Source organism: Callospermophilus lateralis, chromosome 8, assembly GCF_048772815.1.
Source record: "Callospermophilus lateralis isolate mCalLat2 chromosome 8, mCalLat2.hap1, whole genome shotgun sequence".
Lineage (NCBI taxonomy): Eukaryota > Metazoa > Chordata > Mammalia > Rodentia > Sciuridae > Callospermophilus > Callospermophilus lateralis.
This window is the reverse complement of record NC_135312.1, coordinates 49,132,369-49,148,182: the sequence shown is the minus strand read 5'-3', so window position 1 is coordinate 49,148,182 and position 15,814 is coordinate 49,132,369. Positions and strand designations below refer to the sequence as shown.

At 32.2% G+C, this 15,814-nt stretch overlaps 1 protein-coding gene across 11 annotated transcripts in view; it reads left to right on the top strand.

Annotated features, from left to right (window-relative positions):
- The window catches only part of Epha5 (EPH receptor A5), a 334,483-nt gene that overhangs the window by 262,757 nt on the left and 55,912 nt on the right, over window positions 1-15,814 (top strand). For 6 of the 11 annotated variants that reach the window (XM_076865181.2, XM_076865179.2, XM_076865176.2 and 3 more), the window contains one exon: window positions 97-202. In XM_076865181.2, the coding sequence (XP_076721296.2) occupies window positions 97-202 (106 nt within the window). The remainder of the gene's footprint in view (window positions 1-96; window positions 203-15,814) is intronic. The other 5 variants (XM_076865180.2, XM_076865178.2, XM_076865174.2 and 2 more) reach the window with 1 other exon arrangement.

Sequence of the window (15,814 nt, the reverse complement as noted above, 5' to 3'; positions counted from 1 at the left end):
TAAGCCATGAATTGATCACTGACTATTAAGTAGGTCTTACTTTGAATACATATGATCACTTTAACCACAAGCTTCCTTTTCTGTGTCTCCTATCAGCAGTTGCAGCCTCCAGTGATCAAAGCCAGATTCCTATAATTGCTGTGTCTGTGACAGTTGGAGTCATTTTGTTGGCAGTGGTTATCGGCTTCCTTCTCAGTGGAAGGTAAGATAGGAAGCTGTGATTCTGAACTTTTGCAGCTGATCTCTTCCTTACCTTGATCTGACCATTTGGCTGTTAGTCACATCCCAACACAAATCAGGCAGCAGTACATAGGTAAATAACTTCAATGATGATGTATTTCTTAGGTCTTGTCTTGTCCATATTAGTGCTAATTTTTAAGCACACAATTTCTTTTTTAGGTATATTGTCTTCATAGGAGTAGTATTAACTTGTATTAACTAGTATTGCTTCTTCTAGTATTAATAAAACCCTATCTGTTCTTCAAATATAGATTTTTTTTTTAATTCTGAAAATTTTTACCCTTTCAAAAGTATATGTCTTTGCCTGTTTCAATTAGGGTTTCGGAAGATCTATGACTGTTCCTCAGAGTTTTTGAGGATTAGGGTTACTAATTCTATAAAGCAGATATTCTGGCAAACAAGCATTTGGCAAAATTTCTGAACATTTTCATTGACTACTTTTCTTTTCAGCTTCTGCAGGATTTCAACTTGTGTACGTCAATCGTGTTATATACTGACTTGGAGTGAATTGCATTGAGTGTTGTATTAAGAGATACATGAAATACATGAATACATGTATTTCATGTCTACATTTTTCATTTTGAAAATAAAAGAGGTAGATCCCAACAGGAAATTTTTCTAGAGGTGCTTCCTGACTTTGGACTAAGTATAATCAACCGTCCTTAAAAATAAAATATAAATAAGTAAATAAATAATAAGTAGGCTCTATTCTTATAACAAACATCTTTATTTTTCCATCTTTTTCATGCAGGCTATTTTTTAGGAAAAGATATTCAGTAGTGAGAGCTGTCCATTTGAAAATTTATTTTGGTATTGTGTTTGATCATTTCAGAAAAGTTGTTGAAAGTCTTTATGAAAATATTTAGAGCTTACAAAAATGTGAAAACATACTAGAAGGTCAACAAAAAAGTCAGAAAAATCAACTTTTAATATTGACTTTGTTATGATTCTCCTCATATACCGTTTATTCTCTATAAGATGTTCAACTCACAAAAACACAGAATTAAGCATTTTTCAATATACTGTATCCTGTGTCCTGAAAAGATTTATGACTATATTCTTAAATCCAGGGAAAACACTTTGTCTTCATAATATTGCTAGTCCCCTTGAATTTGCTTTTTCTTTGTATCTGGAAATTCTATTTTTTTCTAGTTCTTGTTCATTTAAGTGTTCAAAATTTTCTAAAGACTATATGTTGTAATCCATTGCTTACTTTTAATGTTAGAAAAGTAATGGTGCATTTTCAGAACTTCTAAGAGGGAGTCAACTTGTGTTCTGTTAAGAACACAGATAAGCCCAGCCAAGCCCAACCCTGGACTCTCTTGTGTCCCTCTTATCCTCCCTCTGAAGATACCTGAGGAGAATTCCTAACTAGTGTCCTTCATTTCTGGAAAATAAGCAGAGTTACCTGTTTTTTCTTTAAAATTATTTTTTGAAAGTATAACAAGTTTCACCAAAACAACAACAAAAACATAATCAAATAAATCAAATGTACTTATTTTACAAGTGAACTTTTTTTTTTTTGGCATGAAATTTTCATTACTTAATCTTAGATGCATAGGAGACTAAGGCAAGAGGATCACAAGCTGAAGTTCAATCTGGGAAACTTGGCCGGATCATCTCAAAATAAAAATAAACAGTGCTAGGAATACGGCTCAGTGACAGAGTGTTTCCCTAGCATGAATGAGGCTCTGGGTTTGATCCTCAATAACAAAGAAACTTTTTAAAAATTACTGTGTTGTATTGAATGTACATTCTTGGATTTTAAGGAGAAGTTGTGGGATGATAGACATGTCTGTGCCATTGTAGTTACTTTTCATGGAAAATTTATTTTATTCTTGTATTATATACATACATTTATTCCAAACATCAATGATATGGTTCTTTGAGTACTTTCTCAGTTTCACTAAAGATAATGAACTGGAATTTTTGTCTGGACGTACTCTTAGCCCCCTTGTAATACCTAGATTTTTCTGAATTAACTCAGTTAACATTTATCAAATAAAAGGAAAACTAAATTAAGATGTGGCCAAAACCTAATACAGATTTGGGAAACCTGAGTTCTAGAAAAATTATTGACAACTTCCTTCCCTATTAAAGGTAGAAGATTGTGGAATTACTTATGTTTCTTCCTCTCTCTGCTAAATCATGACTGATAAACATCCTTATAAAAATAATGACATGAAGACTATCTTCTTACTTTGAAATATTATCCTCTTTTAGTCTCTTGAAAAAGATAACATAATCAAGTATTTGCCTCTAAGTAATATCTTTTTAATTAAACATAATCTGATTTTTCATTTGTAATATATATAATTTTTCATTGTAATATTTAGAAAAAACTGATATCACTTTATGTTACATTCATTGACAATTTATAGCACCATTTGGCCCCACGAGAAGATATTTCTTGAAAATACATATTCAATGACAACTTGTATCTTTATTCAGACCAAAGAAATAATAATTGTAAGCTATTATAGCTTTAATAATGTAGAACTAATCTATTTCAAAGAAAAAATCAACTTTATAAAATTCTAAAATATACTCAAAGATGAAAAATAAATAAAATTTAGCAATTTTCTAATTTTTCTAGGCTTAAGATGATTGTGTTTAAGTGCTTAGGGAATCTTCCTACCTAGATACAGTTCAATATAATATAGACAAGTATTAATCTTGATGAAGAATGTCTAATTTTGAAAAATTGCAAAGTAATCATCTCTTTTAAAGTTTTAAGTCTTGCTTAAAAGCATTTTTGGTAGAGTTCAAAATTTTCCTTTCACAACTTTCTTTCCCATTAATTTTTAATTTTTTTTTTCATAAGATTGCAAAACATTTGACATAGCCTCAACAAACTATGTCTAATCATCCTAGGATGATTACAAATTAAACCTCTTGATATGTTCAGCATGTTATAATTGTTCTTTAATCTCTCTCTTTTATTGATATTGACCTTGAACATTGGTAAGTTTCTTATATCCTAATTTGGTGGGGTTTTGTCCTTTTAGATACACTACTATATATATATATATACATATTTATATCTGTATATATGTACATAATTTGTTTAATCAACCAGTTTTCTTAGATTTTCATCTCCTCATTCTTCTAATTAAATTTTTGAAAGAAGAGAAGGTTTTACTGTATCTTCCCCCTTCTTTTTATTTCCTTCAATTAGATTTACTTTTTTTGTGTGTTTGTATATCAAGCTGAAGGTTTACATTCTGAATATTGATTATTAGATGTTCCTTATTCTAACGTAAAACTCATATTAAAAGGAATTAGAAAATACAGAAATTAAAACACCTTCTAGTGTAGGAAAGAGCTTTCTTCCTTGAAACTTAATTTGATATAGACTTGATAAGATTAAACATTTTTTAATATTGTGTTTCTGATCCCTTATTTTTCCTGTTTGTGAATTTAATTAGATCCTAAGAAATTTTCAAAGCTTGATCTTTGTTTTCAATTAATTTCACAGATATACCCAGAGGCAAAATATACACATATTACACACATGTACTCCCACCTATGTTTGTTCATGCTCTTGCACATAAACAGCAAACACTTCAAGATTTTTCTAATCTTCAAGTTGGAAAAAACAACAACATAAAATAGGAACCAGCTTATGAAGTGGAGGAAGAAGGATTTCTTTTTATAGCTTGTCCTTGGACATGTTTTGAAGACTTCTCTCATGTGACTTTTATGCTATGATATTTCCAACACAATAACTTTAGCCTGGGAGGTGGCTTAATGCCTATAAAAAATATTATTTTGTAGGCAAATAATTTTCCCTTGTTTGTCCTGTTCATGTTCAGATCCTGTACTTGGACTTAAACTGCTAACTCCTATCTCCCTCTGTTTCCCATTCAACAATAGAAAATCATTCCATTGAAATATCTCAGTTTCCTGGAGCAAAAATTCATCAGAAGCCCACAGACATTGTATTTGGAGATTATGTCAACCATGTCAGAAACTGTTTTAAACAAGTAGTTTTATATAAAACATTGATTCCTTTTTTATTACTTGAATATAATATTAACATTTTGTCTTTTAAAATTATTTCAAGTCTGTTGAATTAAAACATCTTGTTATTTCAAGTTCTTTCAATTAAAACAGATGTAAGTGACATGTTCTTCACAATCATCCATTACCCAGATTTATTGAGCACCTATTATATATGAACACCTAAATAAAACTTGTGCACTGAGATTAAAAAAGTAATGTCCTTTCCTCAAAATGTTTTCATTTTATTGTAGTAGTTTTATGTGTTGAAAGAATTTCAAAGAACGCAATTAAATGGGGCTAATGAAAAGAATTTTTCAATAAAATTGGAGTAATTCTCTTTATGGTAACATTTTTTCAATTTGTCCAAAATTATAGTCTGCTCTACTTTGAGAAATATTTGACTTCTGATTATATACCTTGAACAGCTTGCATTTTAAAGAAAAAAAAAACAATGGTTTGAGAGTAAAATTTCTTGGCCAAGGAAACATTTTTCAAGTTCATCTGAACCTGAATAAAATAATTATGCAGGTGTTTTGAATGCTTAATTAGGCAAGTGCCAGAGCTCTGCCTCCATCTGATAGTAAAGTATCACACTTTCTTAAGCAAGTGCTTTTTAAAGGGAATAAATTATTCCTAAACCTTCAGAGAATCCCCTTTAATGCAAGTGGCAGGGTAATAATGTTAACAATAATAAGTATAGTCTAACATCAATTATGCATGACCTACTACTACAAGGTACTGTTCTAAGGGTTTTACATATATTTCACAACAATGCCATGGCTCAGTACTCTATTTCTGTCTCCGATTTATAGCTGACAAAATTATCTTCTTGCTCTTCCTTGATTATTTTAAGTAAGGTCCTAATTTACCATCCCTGCCTTAGCTCTTCCTGCTACCTAACTCCTTTGCCCAAGAGAACCACAGGACTCCCTCCTTGTTTTGTTCCTCTGCTCAGTCTCATCCTGTCACTTGCACTCACTAAAATTATTATTCATGATTCCCTCCTTTGCACACCACAATTTTTTTTTCATATCTTTTGCTAGTTTTTGGTCTGACTCCTCAACTAGAATATAAGATACAATATGTCAAGGTAGAAGCTTGTATCTCTGCTTCTGCCCCCATCTCTCCCACCTTGAGAAAGTATGTAGAACTTACAGGTAGTTATTGGGGATCTGGGACTTGGATCAAGCTCTGACTTTAGGGACTTTGCTCTTTACTATTATATTTTCACTGACTTATAATCAACTTGTGAATTCAAACTTTCCATGTAAAATATCTGATTCTCTACTGCTAAATAAAAAAAGTAGTCACCTTTAAAAAACTTTTAGACTGGTAAGTAATGAATAAATTATAACTTAAAATTAATGTCAAGTGGTATTTTGACACTATAAGAAATGAAAACTACATTTGGTCTTGGTGAATCTCCCTTCACATTTTACGAGAAGAGGATACATGGTAAATTGTATTATAAGTCACACATATTAGATGTCACCAACTCCATAACACTTGTGATTGTATAGAGGCTGGTTAATTTCACTTCTGCATACCCCTGAAACTCCACCCCCTGCACCCCCCACCCCATCCACCTACTCCCTCCTGCCACCGCCACACACACACACACTCAGCCCTACCACAGGGATGATAGGTGTGGGTTCCAGTAAGTCGTCCAATGGCAGCATGGCTGGAGGACTGAAGCTGGGCACAAGCCTCTGGATGATGTGCTTCTCACTGCTTCTCCAGCATTATCACTGTGTTTTTAACTTAGGTTTATTTTTTTGCAAATGACAGAAGACAAATTCAAAATGGCTCAATCCGAAAGAGAATGATAGAACAAGTAGCTGAATAGTTCGAGAGATTAAAAAAAAAATTAAAAGTACAGTCACTGATAGATCTAGGTGCCAATCACTGATAGATCTAGGTGCCTGCTGTGCAATTGGAACTAGCTTCCTGGCATTTCTCAGTACTTAAACCTTGCCCACATGTCAAGACCCATAAAACTATTACTTCTAACAAAAAGCCTTCCTCAGTACCTTTAGTCAAAGCATTTTCTCCTTTCACTAAAGTCTTAGAACAATATCAGTATTCCTCATAGAATTTTTAACATTTTCAACCACAAATTACTGGGCTTTTCATAAATATCTTCTTCCTTCTGTCCACCAGTAAGTACTTAGAGGATAAAAACTTCTGTGGCTCTCCTACAAAACCTAATTGAATGAATATTTCATATTACCGAATTAAAGATGAACTGTGCATCAATCTCCTTTTGACATGATTTTTCATTTTTTCTTATTAATTTTTTTCCTATTAATGTAAAATTGAAAAACTTTGGAATTCTTAACATAAGCATACTAGGTTCTCCCAATCCCAAAATATGTATTCTTGCTAAATAGTAAAACATCATGTCATCACAAAATAAATGTTTTGATTTCAATAAGTATAGGAGTTTAGAAATCTTCCTTAGCTTATGATGTTCTTTGTTTGACATGTAGGCATTCTAAAACATGTTTCACCTGGTGTTACCAAACAGGAGTGGCTTTTATAAATACTGATGTTAAGTAGAAATATTTGTAATTTTTTACTGATTCTCTTCATTTGACAAGTACCATAAATACACTGATGTATTTAACTTCACTAACTCAGCAAGAATTATGTAGTTTCCGAACTTGATAAGTTTTAGTAAGCAAATGTATTCTATGAAAAGATTTTATGGTACTATTTTATTTTAAAATAATAATAAACATGAGCATGAGAAGAAGATTAACATTAAACAGGGATGAGAGGTGGGAGGGAAAGGGAGGGAGAAGGGAAATTGCATGTAAATGGAAGGAGACCCTCAGGGGTATACAAAATTACATACAAGAGGAAGTGAGGGGAAAGGAGGGAAAATATAAGGGGGAGAAATGAATTACAGTAGAGGGGGTAGAGAGAGAAGAGGGGAGGGGAGGGGGGAGGGGGGATAGTGGAGGATGGGAAAGGCAGCAGAATACAACAGACTCCAGAATGGCAATATGTAAATCAATGTGCAACTGATGTGATTCTGCAATCTGTATATGGGGTAAAAATGGGAGTTCATATCCCACTTGAATCAAAGTGTGAATTATGGTATATCAAGAACTATGTAATGTTTTGAACAACCTACAATAAAAATTAATTTAAAAAAAAATAATAATAATAATAAACAAATATTGGTAATCACACAGCAAATCACTGGGTTTAGAAAAGAGCTCATTAAAAGTAAATCTCAGTGGTTTATGAATTAGCAATAGATGTGACTTTAGAAAACTGTAATAAATCCAGACGTGTGTATTGATTTGAAATTTGAGAGTTGTTATTCCATCTATTTTCTCATGATTACATGCTTTTTTCTTCAAAGGCTCGGAATCAAAAATAATTAGAGAGAAGATCATAATTTATTAATGACTGGCAAGTGGGGATCAGGGCAAAGTAATGCCAGGAAGGCTAGGAGCATAGCAACAACTAATTGCCCACTGTGGGAAGCAAACCATCCTAGGAAACAGAACCTAAGAGGGTTACTGGCTCAATTGCTCAAGACTATTGAATATCCCACCTGCAATTTCTCACAGATCAAACATATATCATCTCTGTAACTCTCAGGAATTATATTGAGGCCAACATTTCACAGGAAAATTTTTATGGTACAGGAGACAATAGGCAATCAATATCATTGATGTGCAAAGATGCAAATTATTTTAGTAAAAATATCTAGAGACTCATAGATTTCAACTAGCACAAAACAAACTGCAAGTGAAAAGCCTAAACCACAAGAACAAAATATACTTTTTATCTAAAGCTCTATTTGCCCAAAGCTCCTTTTCTAAAAGAATGTGATCCCCATCTGAAATAGAGAGCATGCAAGCATGCCAGAAGACGCTGGGCTCTGGCAAAAGATCTGCCAGGTTTCTGGGAATTTCATTACATCTCTTGGAGGCCACAATTTCACAGTCTCTCACAGGAACCTGATACCCAGCTCCACAGTGAAAATCAATATCACTGCCCTATGCCAAAAGGTAGTACATCTATTCAACAAAAGAGAGTAGTTGATTTCCTGAGCCATGTCTTGTATACTCATTACTGAGAAATAGAGTGAAGTGTTCCAAATGATTTTGAACACCAGCTAAAAGCCACAAGTGTTCAAAATCTGTTCTCAAAAGACCTTACATGAACCAAAAAGCAAATGAATGTTTCTAATAAATTAGCAACTCAGTTTCCAGTAGCTGAATTCTTTATTATGTCATGCAGGAGGACTGACTTCAGATGCAACTGGTGGCTGTGATAGTTACAATGCTACTAAACCTGTTAGATCCCAATGACGTTGCTTAGCAAAATCCATTACTGTCTCTCATTACTGTTTCTTACTCTTCAGACATATTACTCTCTCAGAAAAGAATGGCACACTTTCACTCATTTGATCTTCAACATGTATTTGCTCTCAATAGTCTATATATATTGTCCCAATCTCTTGCAGCCACAAGTATTACAGATCACAGACAATTAGTTGGTTTTCATTATTATTTAGGGCCTCCTTCACTCCTATTTTTTTTAATGATCTGTAATATATTTATTTATTTTTTCCTGTTTGTAAGGTCTAGCATTGGAATCCACATATCCATAATAGTGATTGTTGAGTTCTTGTTCTGGGGTCTTTCATGTGATGTCAATCAAATGTGGTCAGAAGAGGAAACACAAATGAAGCTCAAGAAAACAAAGTAAATGAAGGCTCACAGATCCTTGAAACAGAAGGCACAGCATGGCTTGGAGGACCACAAGAAACACTAGACTGTGACCATAAGGCAGAACATAGAAGTGAGGGGAAAGTGTTGGCCAGAGACTTTAAGAGTTTCAGTAGGAAAGTCAAGCAAAAGCAGGGTAGTTTATGATTGGCTAGTTTGAATAATTTTGGCAGACTTTGGCTCAGAATGATGTCTCTAATTGCCTTTAATTGCCTTGAACCTGAACCCAGAATGCTTAAGGGGGAGGAATATATAGGATCCCAGACAGACAAAGGGAAGTGTAGGTCCAGACTGATAGATTTACATATCAAAAGCATGCTCCTGACTAAGCTTTTTGCTACCTCTGAGAATTGGCTACCCTGGGAGGGGTAGTCTTTCCCTGGTGAGGAAAGTTTTTAAAGATTGTTTTTAATATCACAATGTACAGAAAATAAAACAAACAAACAAACAAACAATAAACAATGCAGTTCTCTTGGGCCAATATAAATTGAAAGGCAAGAAATTAAGAAATACAGTTGGGAGGATATTGTAGCTTTGGCTTTTGATATTTGTTTATCTTACTACTTCCTGTACCCTGTTTCCATTTTGGAAGGCAAGATATTATCAGGTTGACAAGTTGGGATTGCCCAAAGTCAGAAAAAGGCCCGTTTCTTACATCTTCTTTAGCTGTCTTAAGAACACTGCTATATCTATTTTTTTCTGATGTAATCCTATTCTACCTATTTCAAATGTGCACATAGTTATCTATAAAATTCACCTCTCTAGTAATTTGGAAAGCAGTGGTCCAGGATAGAACAGACCATTCCCAGAGTCTAAACAATTTATAATTAATTCTCCCAAGTCTGCACTATTGTATAATATTTTCTAGTCTCAATAAAGACATGTTGATGTTGATTCTAAGTACAATTCTGCTTTACTGCCCAATTTATTTCTGCCCAAGTCTTGTACCATTTTAATTTTAGTCTAAAAAATTAATATGGAGAGGAGTTCTTTCTTTCTACTGAAATTTCTAGATTGAGACTTCCAGGCTTAGATCATTTGTTCTAATCAGTTTGCCAAATCCAGGATCATTGGATCCAGCTCCAGCATCTTCAAGCTTAAAACTCTATCAGGGGATGATCTCAGTATGCCATGTACCCCGAGTGAAAATCACTGTCAGTTCTGCTTCTGTGCACCCACTCATTGCATTGTATCTCCTATAACCCCCAATATGGTATCAGATTGTATCTCGATTGCTTCCTTTGAGTTACAATATATCTTTAAATGTATGATGAATGGCCACCTCCTTAAATGAATCTCCAGATTTTCTGATATTATGAAGTCATCCTGCTGCTCTCATTTTCTCTAAGATTTTACTTCCTATAACTTTCAATGTTTTTAGCATTGCATTTTATAAAGTTGGCATGATTAAGCTGATTATCTAATTTCTTTCTGGTTCTTATTTTATTTTAGATATTTTCTCATTAAAAATCATAAAATAATACAAGAGAAAATGTAGAAAGAAAATCAATCATACACATACCTCCAGAAGCAATCAACATAAATATTTTCTCACATATAATTAAGATATTATGTATAGTTTTGTTTTCCAGTTTTAACTTAACATTGTGAAAAAATTACCTGAGTAACTGAAAATGTTTTAAAAGCAAAAATTTAATGCCTCCTTGATAACTAGCATTTCTCATTTTCTCACATCTTTGTTATTTTAGAGGGCTCATTTGTATTTTATTACTTCTTTCTTTAATATCCTCAGAACAGATTCATATAATTCAAAGAAAGGGTCAGTGTACATGTATATTTTTAAAATCATTGACATATACTGACAAATGACCTTTTTAAGTCATTATTTAACATTTAACAGGGCATGACATTAACTGGTAGTTCACAACCTAGTCAGTCTTCACTAATTTAATAAGTGAAAAATGGTTCTGCATTTTTAATTGCTTGTCTTTTTATTTTTGAGATTTAATAGGTTCATTAATATATAAGCAAAAAAGTATTGTCATTTGTTATTTTATTGCCTGTTTTGTCAATTGCATGTATTGATCTTTCCCCAGTAAATCTGATGGGATCTTAGCACTTCATGTAGTAAAGATATATCATTAGAAGGGTCCAGTTTTATTTGCATTTTAGTAATACTTTTTTTTTGCATGACATAAAAAATGTTAATTTTTTATTGTTGAGGATTCACACTGATATTTTCTACAGACTTATGTCATTACCTGTTTATCACTGTTCAGGAACTCTTCCTGGATCTGACCAGTAGCATAAACTAAAGTAGTATATATAGAGATATTGATCAATGTATGGGCTCAGGGGTATCAAAGTTACTTTTCTAATCTATCTGATTGTTCCAGTTTCATACAAGCCTAAATATGATGTATAAATATTATTCAATGTATAATCAGATGAATTCCTATTGGGGTTTTTATAGTTAAAACTATAAATATTTTATATAGGTGCATTTTTGTGACTACTTATACATACATCATTTATGCACAATTACATGTATAAAGCAATTGTATTCATAATTAATCACCTTAGGTTATATATATTAATATCATACTAAAATTGTTTAAATTTAATACCATCATAATATATAATTTTAAACACCTATGGCCATTACCAAAATTTGTTATTTTAGTATTCCTAACTAGTACTAATAAACAAAATATACTTATATGAAATTTAATAGATTATATGAAAATGTAACATTTATCTTTCTTTTAAATCATTCTTCTAATATATTCAATTCTCTTATGATTATCAAAAGTACACACATTTTGTATTTTTATCATTTTATTGTACATCCACAATTATTTTTTATTATTTGGGAGTTAAATAGTTAAATTAAAACCTTAGTCCATGCAGTTTCTCCACCTTAAAAGTTGACTGCTGATAAACATAATTCAAAAATAGATCATAATGAAAGAAATGAGAAACATTAGAAATTACACAATTGGCTTATTTCTTTGATGTATTTTCTTCTCTTTTAGGATCGACTCATACCTTTAATTGACAAGTGAATTTAAAAAAGAAAACATTTTATCATTGCTGTGTTTATAAATAATATCTTTTTTTAAGATACGAATAAAACAAGTATCACATTTTTGCACTTTTGCCTTCACTTTTTCTTTCTACTTTTCTTAAAATAAATTAAAAACTAAAATAGCTGAGCCCAAACAGGTTCATCATGCTAGTCACATGCTTTCCTCCAAGAGGCATCAGTGACAGTCTGACAGACTACATTCAGCTATAACATGCTTGGGAGAGAAAAAGTTGCATGGAAGAAGCTTATAGTAATTTTAGGCTCCTAGAAATGGAAATACTTGGTGTTTGCTCATTGTGGGCATTAACCTATTGAGAAAACAGAATAAAATACCTGAATCAGTATGCGCTTTTTCAGTACTATTATTTGACTAGAAAAAAATTAAGATGGTTGGCTGTAAAGGTGAATCCATGTATTTTTCTTTTATGTAGCTAGTAAAGATTATCTCTTCTGTAGAAATAAACTGCAACTATTCAAATGAAAAGAAACACAAGCAATTTTTTCAGAGCTTGCTGTAGAAGGATCTCAGCCAGCATCATTTATATTTGGCAGACACTCAGAACAGCCAGAATAATGGAAAGGCTTTAAAATAGAAAAAAAGGGAAGGCTTCAAGCATGCCCTGATTGGAGGTTTTTAGAATGGGAAAGGTGAAAGTGGGCTGGCTAGAAAGAGGACTTCCTGAGTGATTTAGCTTCTTTTGGTTAGTCCTAAATTTGGATGTAAGAGACAAAAAGTAAGGAAACTGCAGTTATTAATTAAGTCTCCACCATTTGATTTTATTGCTGCAAAGGTTGGGCTTCCTAGGTTCTACTAAATACTCTGAGTATTTAGAACAAATTAAAAAACAGATTAAGAATATGAGATGTGAGTATCTCTGCCTGAACAAATACAAAAGTATTGTGACAGAAAAAGTAAATATGAGCTGTACCTTGAGGATGAAGAGAAAATTTAAGAGTTGGTTGAGAGGATCTGATGGTGAAGACACATAGACAGGGATGCATATGGTATATGTGGTTTTCTGAGTTCTTAGTCCAGCCTGCAAGGCCTTCCACAGCCTCTCCTGTGACACTTCCCAACCTCATAACCCTTTCCTTCCTGCTTCATTAATGGCATGACCTTTCTCATATATGAACTGATTTTTTTTTAAATAAGGAAGTTAATTGGCATACACTATGGAGTATAAATGAGCATTCTAAAATAGTGTAGGTATTCTACCATCTCTCAAGCCTTCAGAGGGAGCTCTCCAGTCATCACTAAGTTCCATACTATAGATTTTTCTCTATTCTATTCCTGCCTAATATAAAAAAGTTAAGATTTTAAAAATATGTTTCAGATTTTAAAATTTGCTTTGGTTATTGTGGAAGTGGTAGTAGTATTTGTGGTGGTGATTTTGTTTTTCTAGAGCTAATGGTAAAGATTCTTATGAGTAGATGTATCTTTTTCAACCTATTGTTGAATAGCCAATTATATAATTTCCAGGAATTCTATAATTTTGGAAGGTATTTATGGGGAGATCAGAGAAGAAAATGCACCTTTCTAATTAGAATTGGCTCTTGTAGGGCTGGGAATGTAACTTAATGGTAGGGTGTCTCCTACCATGAATGAGACCATGGGTTTCAAATAGGTCCTGGTTTATGTTAGGTGTAAAGATGTGTAATTATATACATATATGATATAAAATAAATTTTAAAAATTAAAAACTGAAACATCTTAGCACAAACAGGTATTATTAGCACAAACATGATATTCATGAGGCATACATGTAATATATAAACATATATATGAGAAATATCTTTCATACAAAATATTCACCACTTCTTGAAGGTTTCTTCCTGATAACTCAGTGGAAAAAAATTGAGTATGCCTTCAAATAATTTTGCTGAAGTCAGTGGTCAAATAGGTAAGAAAGGCAAAATGAAAATGCTGAATATGGATAATTTTGCACATTTTTCTTATTTTGTGAGTTATTATGACTCTAAGAAAATCCAAGTAGCTAATATTGAAATACTGAAGTAAAAAAAAAAAAAGTCTTGAAACACACAAAGCCTACAATTAAGAGCGACCTGTAAAGATGATATTAGGGGAAATTTGTTTAAATTGCTAGAAATCAGGGCACAATTTTCATTTACTTAGAAAACACAGTCTTCATTTGTAGATAATATAAATTAACCTTGCAAACAAATTGCAAGATAATTATTTAAAGTGTTTACCTAAAAACAAATTGTTTGTAAGCACCTCCAGTTACTTTATAATTTCTTTTACTAAGTAGATCATTAATAGGTTAATTATAAATCTTTCCCTTTTTAGTCATTAAATAAATTCTCCCAAGATGATTATAAGACATCATTCAATAAAAGTATTCATTGAGTGTCTATTGAGATATGAAATATGAGAAAAATTTAGAATCAACTAAAAGCCATTAAACAATGATGTTTTAGTCCCATGATCAATATGTTCTGATTTAATTGTTCTAACATAATGCTTGGATATTATTTTGCTTTGTTTGGTTTTGGTTTTTTGTTTGATCTTTAAACATGTCTCCTATTGGTTCTAATCTGTAGCCAGGTCTAGAAACAGCATATTATGTGTGGGTAGAACATTTTTGTTGTACAATTTCTCTATTCTTAAAAAGTATTACAAATATTCTCAGTACATATTTGCTAATAATGAAAATTATTATGTCTGTTACTCCTGCAAAAATTTACAAAAGGCAGTTAATATTGAATTAATCTATTTTGAGGTGAAATATAAACTTGATTAAGCAAATTTTACCTAGCATGTTCAGTAATATGTTCTAGTTGTATGAATATCTTTACCTGGTGGAATGATTAAATGAAATAAATGCAGAGAATCATCATTTAAGTATTGCTTGGAAAAAAGCAATTAAAGTGTGATATAAATATATCTCACCTAAAATGGATTTGGGTTTTTGGCTTTCATTTAGTTTGATATTTTAGAATAAGAAATAAGGAAAGTTTCTGATCCCAGAGTTAAAACGCATTAGTTTCTTCTTTATGATTGCCAATTTGTCTTTATGACAAAGGTATGGTTGCCCATTGAACACATAGGTTTGTAGTTTTTTTTCCTTGAAACATATATAATTTATTTCAATTTTATCTCAATCATTTATATGATTTAGTCTCTATGTTACACATGTATTTGAACAATAACATACTTTTGGTCATTGAATAATTTTAAGGCTCCCTTTTAATGATTTAAAATAAAATTAGATATGTTTTGCTATATTAAAGGCTGGACTGGTATGAAGGTGTTTGAGTCTTCTGTGCAATTAATTGTAAAATAATTAATCAGAATTTTTTTAAACAGTACAGACCAGTGAGTGAAAAAAGATAGGTCCATTATAGGGTTGTACCTGAAAACTTGTCACACTTTCAGTGGGGGAGGGATCAGGAGGAGGCAAGAATAAGAGAAAAGATGAAATGAAAGGTACTTAGGATGAGAAAGGACAAAACAAAACAAATGTGTACCCAGTACTGTAAGGCAGTGATTGGTTCCCACATCTTACTTAGGCAACTTGTTCTCTGAAGCTTCCTGGAAAAGGTGTTTTGTTTCCTCTCTTTGAACCCCAGAATTCTCAGCTCTGTCACGAATCATGTCATAGAACATTTCAGGACTGAAACAAGAAACACAAGTAGAAAGCAAGACATATGATTGCCAGACTTCCAACTTCATAAGGTAAAACTAAGAAATCTATTAACCTCTTAAATCCCATATAAGAGGACTGGTACTCAGTTTTTAGTAGAAGGT